The following is a 14,976-nucleotide window of genomic DNA, read 5'->3' as shown; positions in this document are numbered from 1 at the left end:
TAATATAATATTCAAACTCCATTAAGAGTATAAACTCAACCTCTATATGCAATTAACCACACTACCTTTAAACAAAATTTTAAGGAAAGAGTTCTATTAGTATATCATATAACAATAACTTATTTTTTATCCATTGAACGTTGTAATTGGAGGTTACTAATTAAAAGTTGGGTTCTCACTATTGGTGTATGATAGGGGTCTTAAACCCATTCCTTTTGTCTGCCACTAAAAAAACTCATTCATTTTGTAGTACTACTTACTAAATCTCTTGGTAAACCTTTTGTCAAAAGATCTGCTAAATTAATTACTTGCAAATTTAACATATGTTATGGTAATTACCTTATTAGAAATTAATTCTTTACTATAATCATGTCTTAAACTAATACGTCTAGATTTTCCATTATAAACATCACTATATGCTTTAAATATTATAGCAACACTATCACAATATAAGGAAATGGTTGGCATCAATTTTGGCCACAACTAAAATATCTAATAACAAATTTTTCAATCATTCCATTTCTTTTCCTGTTGCAGCTAAAGTTATGCACTCAAACTCCATTGTTGAATGTGAGGTACAAAATTGTTTCTTAGATGCTTTACTAATGGCACCACCTTCTAATGTAAGTATTCATCCTGAAATGGACTTATTATCATTTGCACTGGTAATCTAACTTGCATCAGAGTATCCTTTTAATACTCCTGGATAGTCTGAATAATGTAAGCCAAAATTTTTAGTTCTTTTAAGATATCCAAGAGCTCTCTTAATTGTTTTCCAACTAATTTTTATTAGGTCTACTTGTATATCTTGATAATTTGTAGATTGTAAATGCAATATCTGGCCTAGTGCAATGCATAGTATCACGGTCCACATCAACCTCTGTGAGGTATTGTTCGCTTTAGCTAGCTAGCAATCCACACCAACCCCTATGAGGTATTGTTTATTTTGGCCCACTAGCCTCACAATTTTGTCCCACAAAAGGCACCTCACAGGTTAAAGGTGGTGTAAACCCTTATATGTCAAGTATCACTTTAGTATATAGTCGATGTGAGATTCATGGCTCCCCTCTCTAAGACCAAGACATCCTCGTTTACTCCCTGTTGGGAGTTGCTCTTCTATATGAGACTTTATGGCTCTACCCGCTGAGAGCATTATCTTAATGATGTGAGATTTACATCCACACGAAGTCCGCTCTATTACCAACTGTTACGGTTCACACCAACCCTTATGAGATATTATCCACTTTGGCCCGCTAGCTTCACGGATTTGTCCTACAAAGGGTCGCACAAGTTGAAGGTGGTATGAACCCTTATTTGCTTAATATCATTCTAGTACATAACCGATGTGAGATTCATTGCTCTTCTCTCTAGGACCATGACATCTTCCTTTACTCCCTACTGAGAGTTTCTCTTCGATTTGAGACTTTGTAACTCTACCCACTGAGAACATTATCATCACAATACGAGATCAATCCATGCATGGACCATGACACATACCATACATAATACATCCAATAGCACTAGCATATTCAAGTTGTGCAATTACTTGGCCATTATTCTCATTCATTTTCATACTAGAGTTATATGAAATATTAAATTTTTTTATATTGAGATGTTTAAATTTATTTATCAATTTCTCAATATAGTGACTTTGATTAACAACATAACAATTATTATGTTTCTTAACTTTAATACACAAAATAATATCAATCTTATTCAAATATTTTATTTTAAAAACAAAGGTTAAATATTTCTTTATTTCATTTATGTAAAATATTTCTTTGTTTCATTTATGTCAATCATGCTATTGCTAAATATTAGCATATCATCAACATAAAGACATATTATTATTCCGTAATCTTCAATAAATTTTGAGTAAATGTACTTGTTAGTCCTATTATGTTTAAAATCATAAGACAATGTGGATGAGTCCAATTTCTCATGCCATTGTTTAAGAGCATGCTTTAGCCCATAAAGTGATTTAAACAATTTACAATTTTTTTCTCAGTTATGGGAAGTATAAAACCTTATATACTTTCTCCCTTAAATCACCATTTAAAAAGGTTGTTTTAACATCCATTTATTGTATATGCAACTTATAAATCGAAGTTAGTGCTATAAGTGTTCTAGTAGATTGTATTCTAACCACTAGAGCATATGTATTAAAATAGTTTATGCCTTCATTTTGTTTGAAACCTTTAACAACTAATCTTGCTTTAAAGGTTTGTAAAAAACCATCAGTATTATATTTTCTCCTAAACACCTATTTACATCCAATTGGTTAGGAACTTGAAGGTAAATCAACTAAGACCCATGTGTTGTTAGACATTATTAAGTCTATTTCATCATTTACAACTTTTTTTCAAAAGTCGCATCTCTTGAAGACATTGCTTCTAAAAGTTTTGAGGTCTTCGTCTACACTTAGTAGAATTAGTGTTTTATTCAATATATTGATTCTTTCTCCTTCAATTAGAAAAACAATTAAATTTGGAGAAACATAATCAGAATCTAAATGTTTCTCTTTTCTCAATCTATGACTTCTTCTTGGCTTAATAGATTCACTAGTTTTTTTTTTCACCAATTGTTAGAGCCATTTCAACTTGCTTTTCTTTTTCAAAATCAACAGAATTATAAACAAATTTATTTTCAAAAAAATCAACATGTACAGATTCAACTATAACATTAAAATTTAAATCAAGTAATCTATATGCTTTTGAATTTTGTGCATAACCAACAAAAATACTTTTGATGCCTGTAAGTCTTAATTTTGTCTTATAAAGATCTGTAACTTTATAATAAGCTATACACCCTAACACTTTTATAATAATTCAAATTTGTTTTATGTTATTATTCCATATTTCATATGGTGTCATAAGTAATTTCTTCAAAAGAATTCTATTACTTATATAACATGCTGTCAAAAGTGCTTCTTCTCAATTATTAAAAGAAACTTTTGCATTTAACAACATATTATTTACCATATTTGCCAAAGTTCTATTTTTTTTTTCAGTTAATCCATTATGTTAAGATGTATAAGGAGCTATTCTTTGATTAATTATTCCATTTTTCTTCACAAAATAGAGAAAATGAGTTTAAAAAATATTATCTTCTTTTATCACTTCGAAGAATTTTAATCTCTTTTTCTTTTTTTTTATTTTTAACAATAGTTTTAAATTCCTTGAATTTTTCAAATGCTTCATTTTTTGTTTTCATTAAATAAAATACCTTTTCCCTCATCTTGTTAGTAAACCATTTAATTCACGAATATCAGAATGTTCAAGTTCTAACAGTTTTGATTTTCTTTACAAATTTCACATTTTTCTAAATTATCTTTTTAACATAAAATGTAACCATGTTTTGACATAAAATTTAAAAATTAAAAATTTAAATTACATAGTCTAGCATGCCATAAATCAGAAGAACACTCAATAGTATAAGTAAAAGAATTATTCATGTCATTGGTACTAAGTTTGAACATTTCATCATAAGAATAGCATTTTCCAACAAATATATCATTTTTCAATACCACAACCTTATCGGATTCTAATACAATTTTAAAACCATTCTTATGCGCAGATACAAGATTTTTTTTTCTAATTTCAATAAGTTAATTTTTGCTCTTAGATAAATTTTAATTTAATCGTTTCTTTGCCAAGCACTTTAGCAAGATTATGATTTCCTATTAGAATTTTTTTAGTCTCTTGAGTTCTCCATAACTTTTGAGCTATCTTTTGTCATTACAAACATGAATAATAGTGTCGAAATCTAGCCACCATTTTGAACATTTTGTTACAATAGCCATGCGTACTTCGGTAACCATTCCAATATGCATTTCAGTCACCATAGTAACAAGTTTTTTGACATCACGTTCAATAAGGTTTAACTTGTTTCCAGAATCAGAAGCAGCAATCTTGTTTTCGAGATTTTCAAAATTTTTGGATTTACATTCCTTGAAAAAATACCCCTTGTTTCCACAAGGATAACACATTTTATCACTCATAAATTTCTTGGACTTCTTAAAGTCATTTTTCTAAACTCTTTCTTTTCATTTTTCTAGATACCTTTTCTTTTTCACTGACAAAGTTTACATTTGATATAAGAATGAGTGCATCTCTAGCATGATTTCTACCTCAATATGCAAATGACTTTAAAACTCTTTACAAGTAAAACTTTTTGGAGAACATAAACTTTTCTTCCTGTATCAATTCCAAGAAGGTGAAAGTTTGGACAGAATTGCTTTTACTTGAAATGAGTCAGGAATTTTGATTTTTAGTTCACTTAATTTAGAGGCTAGAATTTGTAACCCATGTACTTAATCCATAATTGATTTGGTATCAATCATGGTAAACTCAAAGTATCTCAATGCAAGGAATTTATCTGTACCTTTTTTCTCCTTTTTGTACGTTTTCACAAGTGTAGTCTAAACTTCCTTTTGTTGAAGTCTTATGTCTGAAGAGATCATACAATCAATCAGTGAGAGAATTAAGAATGTATCCATGACATATAAACTTGTCATGTTTCCATTTCTCCATGTTAACATCAGCGATGGTTGTGACAGTAGTTGTGGATGCAACAATAGTTGTTGCAGCAATGTTTCTAGAAGATGTTATTTGTGTTCTTTCCACTGACATGATCTCTTTTAGAATTGATGGTTGATCCATCTCAAGAACATAATAAATCTTCAATGTGGTTAAAAGGAATACCATCTTGTTGCTTTTTCAAGTGAAATTCGTTTCATTGAATTTATCCAATTTAATCATTTCTTGATTTTGGAAATGAATCTTCACACTTGAATTTGGCCTAGTCTCCATCACGAAATAATTGCGAAAAAAAGTTAAAAAAATACCTTAAGAATGTTAGAAAATTTTTTATTTATTTTAAGAAGAAAAAGAATACGACTTTAAAGGTGTGAATAAAACACTTTCCTTAAGGTGCTTTTTTTTAACCTTTAAGATATGATAAAGTCATTAACACCCTTATCAGAATAGTGAAAATGACAATGTAATGACATTGTTTATATAATAAACGAAGATATACGTCATTTAATGTAAACAATTGTTTTCTTTCATAATATAACTATTCAAAAAGTTATAGTTATTCATAACTCTTTAGTGACAACTTTTCATTAATAAGCACATTTCATAAATAACATTTATTATTCAATCCAAAAATTAAAATAATAAAAAATTAATTACTTATTAATATTTTAATCCAAGAGTCTAAATGCCATCATTAACAAACTATCTAGCATATATTACATAATTTAAAGCGTGCTACTAACCTTAATTTTTTTGGTACAAAATAATACTAATACATGAATATATTATTACATTATTATTATCTAACTCTTACATAGAAAATATAAAATAAAATAATAGTTTTAGTTTATTTGTAGTCCCACATTAGAAATAAAATAATAGTTTTAGTTTATTTGTAATCCCACATGAAAAAATAAGAAGGCTTTCTTCTCTAGGAATAGTTATATAAAGCCCTAGTGGGTTAAGTGTTAAGCATCAAGTTTAGTATAAAAAAAGAATATTTTCTTAAATGAGCAATGCTTATTTTCTCTAGACTCTTTTCAAAAGAGTAAGAGGTTCTATCTCGCCAAGATTGGTGTCCTCAAAATGTCCCGACGTTAGTTTGGTATCAAAGCAAGAGGATCATTACTCATTATGTAATTCATATTCTTGCTGCTGTCTGGTTTCAACTTTTCTTGTTCAAGTAATTCTGTCTTTTTTATTGTTTTGTAGTTTTATCATCATTTTTTTTGCATCACCACATCGTCATCACCAAGTCATCGCCATATCATCACTACCATAATTGTCGACCTTCATTTGAGTCAACAAAATTCTACCGAGATGCCATAATGCTTGTCAAAGAAATGTTCATGTGATCGAGATTAAGGAATTACATCGTCAAGTTCAAGAATAACAAATGTAACTAGTAAAACATGATGCTGCTCAAATCAACAACAGTAGCTCTAGTGATGAAGAGGATAATGCCAACCCTTTTCATAAAGAATCGTCCTTTGAGGAAGAAGTACCTATACATTGTTTTAGAACTTCTACTAATAGAGATTTGAGAATCAAAGTAGACATTCTTGAGTTTAAAGGAAAGCTTCACTCTAATGACTTTCTTGACTGACTCTACATAGTGGAAAGAGTTTTCGAGCTCCAAGATGTTCCTGATAAAAAACATGTGAAGCTTGGTGTAATTAGATTGAAGAAGCATGCCTCTATTTGGTAGGGAAATTTCAACGGCAACAAGAAAGAGAAGGCCACAACAATATCAAAATATGGTATAAGATGTGTCTAAAACTCAAGCATAATTTCCTTCTAGAGCACTATCAACAAGAAATTTTTATTAAATTTCATAACTTAAGGCAGAGAACAATGTTGATGAAAGAATATACAATGTTGTTCAAACAACTTCACATAAAGTGCAATGTCCATGAACCTAAAGAGTAAACTATAGCTCATTATCTTAGAGGTTTCAATGTTGAAATTGTAAATTTTATTCAATTACAATCATATTGGAATTTAAATGGTGTCATCAAATTAACATTAAAGGTCAATAAGCAATGATCATGAAAAGGCTCAATGAGTTCATCTAGACAATAAGAGTTTACCTCAAACCATGAGAGACAAATTCGGTAACCATTTTGCATCCAAAAGTAAACTTTTCCAAAACTTCAACCAATAATGATAAAAAAACTACTTTTACTTGTGCTTTTAATATCAACAAAAAGTGTTTTAAATGCCAAGGATTTGGGCATAGTGCTTCTAATTGTCCAAATTGAAAAATTATCATTTTTGTAAAAGAAAAAGTTATGGAAGAACCTAGTATAGAAAAAGTAAAGAATAAGTTAGAAATATTCAATGAAGATGAGACAGAAGAAGTTCCTGTAAACCATGGAGAAGCTCTTGTCATTCATCGTAACCTTAACAACGCTATGATTATTGAAGATGAAAGTTGGCTTCACCACAACATTTTTTATACAATGTGCATATCCCAAGAAGAAAAGGTTTGCAATGTCATTGTTGATAATGGAAGTTGTGAGAACATTGTTGCCACCTTCATGGTGGAAACGTTGAAGCTTTCAACTGAAGCACATCCTTGTCCTTACAAGTTACAATGGCTAAGAAAAAGAAATGAAGTTAAGGTAACAAAGCGTTGTTGTATTTAATTCTCTATTGAAAATAAGTATCAAGATGAAGTCTAGTGTAATGTCATTCCAATGGACGTATGCCACCTGTTGTTAGGACGCTCATGGTAATATGATCGTCGAGCTCACCACGATAGATACAAAAATATTTATTGCTTCTTCAAAGATGAAGCAAAAATTATGTTGACTCCACTAAAGCCAAAAGATCACCCAAAGAGACAAGAAAAAGATAAAGCACTCATCACTGTGTTTAACCTTAACAAAGCTTATCGTAAGTCAAGCCACTTATACTTTTTATTAGTCTATAAGGAGAATGAAGTATCTTCATCCTTATCCAAGGATGGTCAAACAGAAATGGTCAATAAAAGTTTGGAAAACTTATTGAGAAGTTTTGTGGGCAAACATATTTGCCAATGGGATCTTGTATTAGCACAAGTAGAATTCTCTTACAGCAATTCTATGAGCTAAACCGCTGAAAGATGTCCATTCGAAGTAGAGTATGGAAAATGCCTTCTTAGTCCCTTGGACTTTCCTCCATTACCAATTACTCATGAATTAGCACTAATGCTTATGAACATGCTAAGCATATCAAAAAGCTCTATGGAGAAGTCCGAAAGAAGATTATTCATCAAATTTCCAAATACCAAATGCAAGACAACAAGCACAAAAAGCCAACTAGTTTTAAAGAAGGAGACTTAATGTGGATTCACTTAAAAAAAGATCATTTTCCTAAGTCTCATGCAAAATTATCTCCTCAAGTTGATGGATCATTTCGAATCTTGGAACGTATTAATGAGAATTCTTGTAAAATTCAACTTTTTGGAGGATATAAAGTTTCTTCTTCCTTCAACATAGCTGATCTTTCTCTTTATTATGAGAAACACGAAAAAGACATGGATCATAAAGGCGATTTGTCTCCAATCTGAGGAGAATGATATAGGCTTATATTATTATATTATTATTATTTAGGTCCCACATAAAAATTATAAAATAAAATAATAATTTTATTTTATTTGTAGTCCCACATGGGAAAATAAGAAAGCTTTCTTTTTAGAAATAATTATATAAAGCCTTAGTGGGTTATGTGTTAAGTATCAAGTTGAGAATGAATAAAGAATATTTTCTTAAATAAAAAGTACTGATTCCCTCTAGATTCTTTTCAAACAAGCAATGGTTCGAACAACCAAGGTGCGAGTTTGGTCATTTTACACTTTAATGGGGTAAAGAATATTTTCTTGAATAAGCAGTACTTATTCCTTCCAGATTCTTTTTCAAAAGAGCAATGGTTCGATCAACTAAGGTGGGAGTTTGGCCATTTTGCACCTTAATGGGGTTTCTAACCTCGTGAAAAATGATGTCCTCGCAACGTCTCAACGTCAAATACGAACACAATTAAATAAAAGTAGAAAGATTCTATTTAGTCTAAAACCTCGAATTAAACAGGACATTTCCAAAACAAAACGAATAGAATAGTGACATCATAAATATTGTGAAAGTTATTACATATTCAACTTGTAAGAATGATTTTAATCCGAATTATTCAGTCGATTTTACTGTCATGGAAATTGACTTCCCAATTTGATGACAGAATGCTGGTGAATGAAAGGCTAATGAACCTTGCAAAATCAGGCAGGAAAGCATGAGTTAAAATAAATAGCGCCAAATTAATTATCTTGTTACATGTCCCAGGCAGACAATCAACCTTAACTTTTTCGACAACCATTTGCCATCATTTTAATTAGGTAGAATGAAGTTCTTAAGTCTTTCATAAAGCTCCAGAAGAAATAGCTTAAATAAATTAAAAAAAAAAAAAGAAAAAAGGAAGAGAGACAGAGGCTTGTGATTGAGTCATGTAAAGTTATAAAAATTCCATTACAGGTTGTCTATGCAAAAAGTTTTAGAGTTTTTTTCAAGTATATATAATGACGGCAAAGTGCCAAAATGAAAATGCTGTGTATAAGAAGGTTTTACAAAATGGCCAAATTTGGCATCATATTGTAGTGGTTTTGCCCTTTGTGGGAAGGTTCATGCATGGGAAAGGGGCTGGGGTATAGCCACTGTCCAATCCTTTCGAAGATCGTTGGCTTACTTTGTTGCTAAGAACTTTTTCTATCGAATGCAAAACTGATTTTGAAGCCTTACCGGTTCTCAAATGACAGCAAAAATAAGAGTTGTGGTGTCCACCTCTTTTTTTATTATTATTATTATTTCTTTGGTGTTGTTTTGTCATTTTCACACCTCAAGGACTGCCATGCAACTCAACTAAAAAAGATGAGCAATCTTTGTTTGAGAGTGTTTGGAAAGTTACAAGTAACTATCAATCACTTTGTCATATAGATATACACTCAGTACTGAAAGAAACATTTACAGTACAAATACCACTAAAGAAAAGCATGTCCAATTAATTCTGAATTTCTATCAAAGTCAATTTCTTTTCTTTTTTGTTTTTGTTTCTTTTTGCGAGTCTCTTCATCTGTATTGACTACATGTCTTGGCCACTAGTGCTTGAAATACAAGCTACACCATCTTTTTCATGTCTAGAATCTTTAAATCTTTTTATCTCATGTTTGTAAAGTCATTTTATCCAGGTTACTTAATCTGATAAATGGTCTTCAATTTGAGTTTAAGCATTGTCAAGTACTTAATCTTATCCAAAAAAAAAATCCAAAGATAGACACAGGGTCCTTATTGTTGAAGTTTTCCATTTGTAAAAGACTCATAGTGGTACAGAGCCATCGTAAAATACTTCAGCAGAACCTGTTATTTTCCAATTTCTAGGATATAAAGTAGACCACAAAAACAATTCTGAATAGAGAAGTTCCATGTACTTAACAGAGGAAAACGGCAGTAAAGTTGCACAATGACTCAAAAAGGAAAAAAGCTTTTTTACAACCCCAATCATGTAGATGAAAAAACTATAATCTAAGTTGCTTATATCCATATTGTGTTGGTGCATCAGTGCATTAGAAACCATAAACTGATCTGTCCCTCCAATCTCAGTCACTTCAGCACAACCAATGCATGTGATTTATGAAAACCGTGTAGAGGATTTTTTTTAAGGTTAAAGTAAAGATGTCACATTGTTTTCAGTAATTTTGGATAGAAGTGGGGGCATTTCATTTCAAGATCCCACTCTTGGTGATAAGAGGGAGGCTCAAAAGGAAATTGGAAACTGACTTTGCTATCTATAACTGGACGAGATAGAACAGTAGTAGAATACTAGCCTCATCATGTCAAACAATGCTATCACTATTATTCTCTTGTTTCTCAACATCTCTTTGCTTCCAGCCATCTCTGCCTTGAACCAAGAAGGCCTCTCTTTGCTTTCATGGCTTTCAACATTCAATTCTTCTTCATCTGCTGCTTTCTTCTCTTCATGGAATCCGTCCCACCAGAATCCATGCAGATGGGATTACATAAAATGTAGTGATGGATTTGTTAGTGAAATCACAATAACCTCCATCAATCTCAGTAACAGTTTTCCCACCCAGATCCTTTATTTTCAGCATCTTACTACTCTGGTCCTTTCACATGGAAATCTCACTGGAGAAATTCCACCTTCGATAGGAAACTTGTCATCACTGGTCACCCTGAACCTTAGTTTTAATGCTTTCACAGGAAATATCCCAGCTGAGATTGGAAAGTTAGCTGACTTGCAGTCATTGTCTCTGAATACAAACTTTTTACATGGTGGGATTCCAACGGAAATTGGAAACTGTTCAAAGCTTCAGCAGCTTGAACTGTTTGATAACCATCTTTCTGGAAAGATTCCTACAGAAATAGGAAAATTGGTGGCTCTGCAGATTTTCCGGGCAGGTGGGAACTCAGGTATCCAGGGTGAAATCCCAATGCAGATATCAAATTGCAAACAACTTTCTTTTCTTGGTCTAGCAGATACTGCTATTTCAGGGCAACTTCCAAGTAGTATAGGGGAACTGAAGAATCTCAAAACTCTTTCAATCTATACAAGCAATCTTAATGGTCACATCCCACCAGAAATTGGTAATTCTTCAGCTTTAGAGGACTTGTTTCTTTATGGAAACCAACTTTCTGGTCAGATTCCCGAAGAACTGGGTTTATTGAAAAATCTCAAGAGGGTGTTACTGTGGCAGAACCAGCTAAGCGGGAGAATTCCAGAATCTCTGGGCAACTGTTCGGGTATGGCTGTCATTGATTTCTCATTGAATTATCTAAGTGGTAAAGTTCCTTTGTCTCTTGCCAATTTAGTTGCATTGGAGGAGCTTCTTTTGTCTGGGAACAACATTTCTGGTAAGATACCTCCTTTTGCTGGCAACTTTTCGAGCCTAAAGCAACTGGAATTAGATAACAACAGATTTTCCGGCGAGATTCCACCAGCCATTGGACAACTAAAGGAGCTTTCTCAGTTCTTTGCCTGGCAGAATCAGCTTCATGGAAGCATACCAACTGAGCTAGCCAACTGTGAGAAACTTCAACATTTGGATCTTTCCCACAATTTCCTTACTGGTTCTGTTCCGAGTTCTCTGTTCAATTTGAAGAACTTGACCCAATTGTTGTTGATATCAAACAGACTTTCAGATGAAATTCCACAAAATATTGGTAATTGCACCAGCTTGACCCGTTTAAGGCTGGGATCAAACAGCTTTAGCGGTCATATTCCATCAGGAATTGGGCTTTTACACAGTTTGAGCTTTCTTGAATTGTCAGAAAATCAATTTACTGGAGAAATTCCTCCTGACATTGGCAACTGCACTCGTTTAGAAATGGTAGATTTGCGCGGAAATAAGCTCCAAGGTACAATTCCAGCGTCTTTTGAATTTCTTGCTGGTCTTAACGTCCTCGACCTTTCAATGAACAATATAGGAGGCACCATTCCTCAGAATTTGGGGAAGCTCACATCCTTAAACAAAATGGTAATCAGTGGAAACTACATAACAGGTTTTATCCCAAAGTCACTAGGAAATTGTAAGGATTTGCAGTTGTTGGACATTAGCAGAAATAAAATTGCTGGTTCTATCCCAGAAGAGATTGGTCGATTGCAAGGACTGGATATACTCTTCAACTTGAGTTGGAATGCTTTAACAGGACCTATTCCAGAAAGCTTTTCGAATCTCTCAAAACTGGCCAACTTAGACCTCTCTCACAACATGCTAACTGGGAGCCTGAGGGTACTAGGTGGTCTTGACAATCTTGTTTCTTTGGATGTCTCATACAATAATTTTTCAGGTATCCTTCCAGATACTAAGTTATTCCATGATCTCCCCTCCGCCGCATTTTCTGGCAATCAAGAACTCTGCATTAACAGAAGCGAGTGCCACTTGAGTGGAAATCCCCATGGCAAAAAATCAACCAGAAATCTCATCATGCGCACTCTTTTCAGTGTAGCTGTAACTATTGTAGTAGTCATTGTTGCTGTGTTTTTGTTTATCAGAGTTCATGGAGCCAAAAATGAAGATGATTTTTTGGACTGGCATTTTACCCCATTCCAAAAGCTTAACTTCTCGGTGAATGATATTTTGACGAGTCTGTCTGATTCAAACATCGTTGGAAAGGGTTGTTCGGGCATGGTTTATCGTGTTGAGACACCCACGAAGCAGGTTGTTGCAGTGAAGAAGCTATGGCCAATAAAAAAGGGTGAGTTTCCCGAGAGGGATTTGTTTTCTGCAGAAGTTCAGACTCTTGGGTCAATAAGGCATAAAAATATAGTGAGGCTACTGGGATGCTGTGATAATGGAAAAACTAGATTACTCTTGTTTGATTACATCAGTAATGGAAGTTTGGCTGGATTACTGCATGAGAACAGGGTATTCTTGGACTGGGATGCAAGATATAAGATCATACTGGGAGCTGCTCAAGGTTTAGCTTATCTTCATCATGATTGTATTCCACCAATAGTTCATCGTGATATCAAAGCCAATAACATCTTGGTGGGACCACAGTTTGAACCTTTCTTGGCGGACTTTGGTCTGGCAAAGCTAGTTGATGCTTCAGAAAGTCCGAGAGCTGCCAACATAGTTGCAGGTTCTTACGGGTACATCGCTCCTGGTGAGTACAATCAGGTTATTCAACAACCCATTATGCGACAAATCTCCCATGATTTCTTCCTATAAACCTACATTTTGTTTTCAAATTTCTTTGCAACGGATATCAGAAAGAATAAGTGACTTATTTTTCAGAAGATATATATATTTCTTAATGAGATATCTATCATATGGATTAGTTTATAGCATGAAACAGAAGTCATGTCTTTCTATCATTTTACTACTAACATGTTCCTAGCTTCGTAATCTTCCAGATTTTGAAATCTTCTGGGACATGTTCCTATTTCCATCCTGTATTCCTGTAGATTGTTAATCCTGGCATTATGACAATTTGCAGAGTATGGATACAGCATGAGGATCACAGAGAAGAGTGATGTGTACAGCTTTGGCGTGGTGCTCCTAGAGGTTTTAACAGGAATGGAACCGACCGATAACCAGATTCCAGATGGTGTCCACATTATTACTTGGATTAACACGGAAATTCGAGAAAGGAAAAAAGACTTCACAACCATTCTTGACCAGCTGCTCCTCATAAGATCAAGTACACAAATCCAAGAGATGCTTCAAGTGCTCGGGGTGGCTCTCCTATGTGTCAATCCATGTCCCGAGGAACGTCCCACTATGAAAGATGTAACAGCAATGTTGAAAGAGATCAGGCACGAGAATGAGGATTATGAGAAACCAAATCTCCTCGGAAAAGGAATAGCAAACAACCCGGAGGCTGCAGTTCATTGCTCTAGTTTCTCTAGATCATCTGAGCCTCTGATTAGTTCACCTTCTTAGTTGCCAGTCTCCAATCTTTGTGCATTAGTTCATTGGTATTTTTTGTAACCGTCATTTGTATAGGTCTCATAATATGTAGCACAACTAGGGCTCTCTATCTACTTTACCGTTAACTCAACGGCTGCTTCATTAATTTGAATGCATTTCTCAGTATTCTCATATATATTCTCTCGAAAAGCAAAGAGGAGAAGGTGAGTTTATCTTTGCTGCATAAAAAATGCACGTCAGTTGCTCACGACAATCAAAGAAACGGACAACCTGATGCATCGACCAAAGACGATGATCTTGAGGAAAAGGCATGAGCTTTGACAGAATAGAAGAGACGACGAGCTTTTCACTCACTTGTAATATACCCCTTTCCTCTCCTGCTTTCTCTTTAGGGGGGGAGTACCTAGCTTTACATGAACCCAGATGGAATCCTTCGTTTCCTGCGAAACATGTGGGGCGGTTGTCCTCATAGACTAAGCCCCAAGAAGATACAAAACATGGAACAGGAATAATGGCACTTTATAATCGGACCAACTATTTTTCATCTGTTTCCCCAAAGTAGGAACATTTACAACTGCTAAGATATGCAGGTGACCCAGCATAAAGAAGATCCAAATGCCATCAAGCTGGGTACCTATATTCCAAATGACAGGATAATATATTTATACCGAAGCTTAAAATCTTTCAATATTATCACTGTCATCTACTGTATATTTTCGAGACCAAAATGTCATCAACCGTCACCTCAACAATCAAATGGCATAGATCACGGAAAGTAAACAATAATTAAAAGTGCTACAGTACAAAAAAATCAAGCAACATGACTGCTCATCAGATAGAGTTTTCAAGTAGGGGACCAATAGGGGAAGGCTTTAGCTTTCAAGCCCATTGGGTTGTCCTTGGGGAGCTGGCCATTGAAAAGCTAAGGGTAGTGACACAATCTTGGTTGGCATGAGCCAGATAGAACATGAAATTATGGAGCTGCAAAAGGACCACCATCTCTCACAAGCTTACCCAACA

At 33.7% G+C, this 14,976-nt stretch overlaps 1 protein-coding gene across 1 annotated transcript; it reads left to right on the top strand.

The window, feature by feature from the left end:
- The first annotated feature begins 10,307 nt into the window (after window positions 1–10,307).
- LOC18592556 (uncharacterized) lies at window positions 10,308–14,129 on the top strand. The gene is made up of 2 exons (XM_018126337.2): window positions 10,308–13,189; window positions 13,523–14,129. The coding sequence occupies exons 1-2, from the start codon at window positions 10,396–10,398 to the stop codon at window positions 13,966–13,968; spliced, it is 3,240 nt and encodes a 1,079-aa protein (XP_017981826.2). The 5' UTR covers window positions 10,308–10,395; the 3' UTR covers window positions 13,969–14,129.
- The last annotated feature ends 847 nt before the right edge of the window (window positions 14,130–14,976 follow it).

The sequence above is a fragment of the Theobroma cacao genome, chromosome 8 (genome assembly GCF_053813885.1).
Source record: "Theobroma cacao isolate CCN51 chromosome 8, ASM5381388v1, whole genome shotgun sequence".
NCBI lineage: Eukaryota > Viridiplantae > Streptophyta > Magnoliopsida > Malvales > Malvaceae > Theobroma > Theobroma cacao.
Note: the sequence above shows the minus strand (reverse complement) of the source record. Positions and strands in the feature narration are given on the sequence as shown.

Coding starts and splice junctions, on each gene's coding strand:
- LOC18592556 (XM_018126337.2), top strand. CDS start 10,396: ATGTCAAACAATGCTATCACTATTATTCTCTTGTTTCTCAACATCTCT. Junction 13,190..13,522: donor TTACGGGTACATCGCTCCTG/GTGAGTACAATC, acceptor GACAATTTGCAG/AGTATGGATACAGCATGAGG.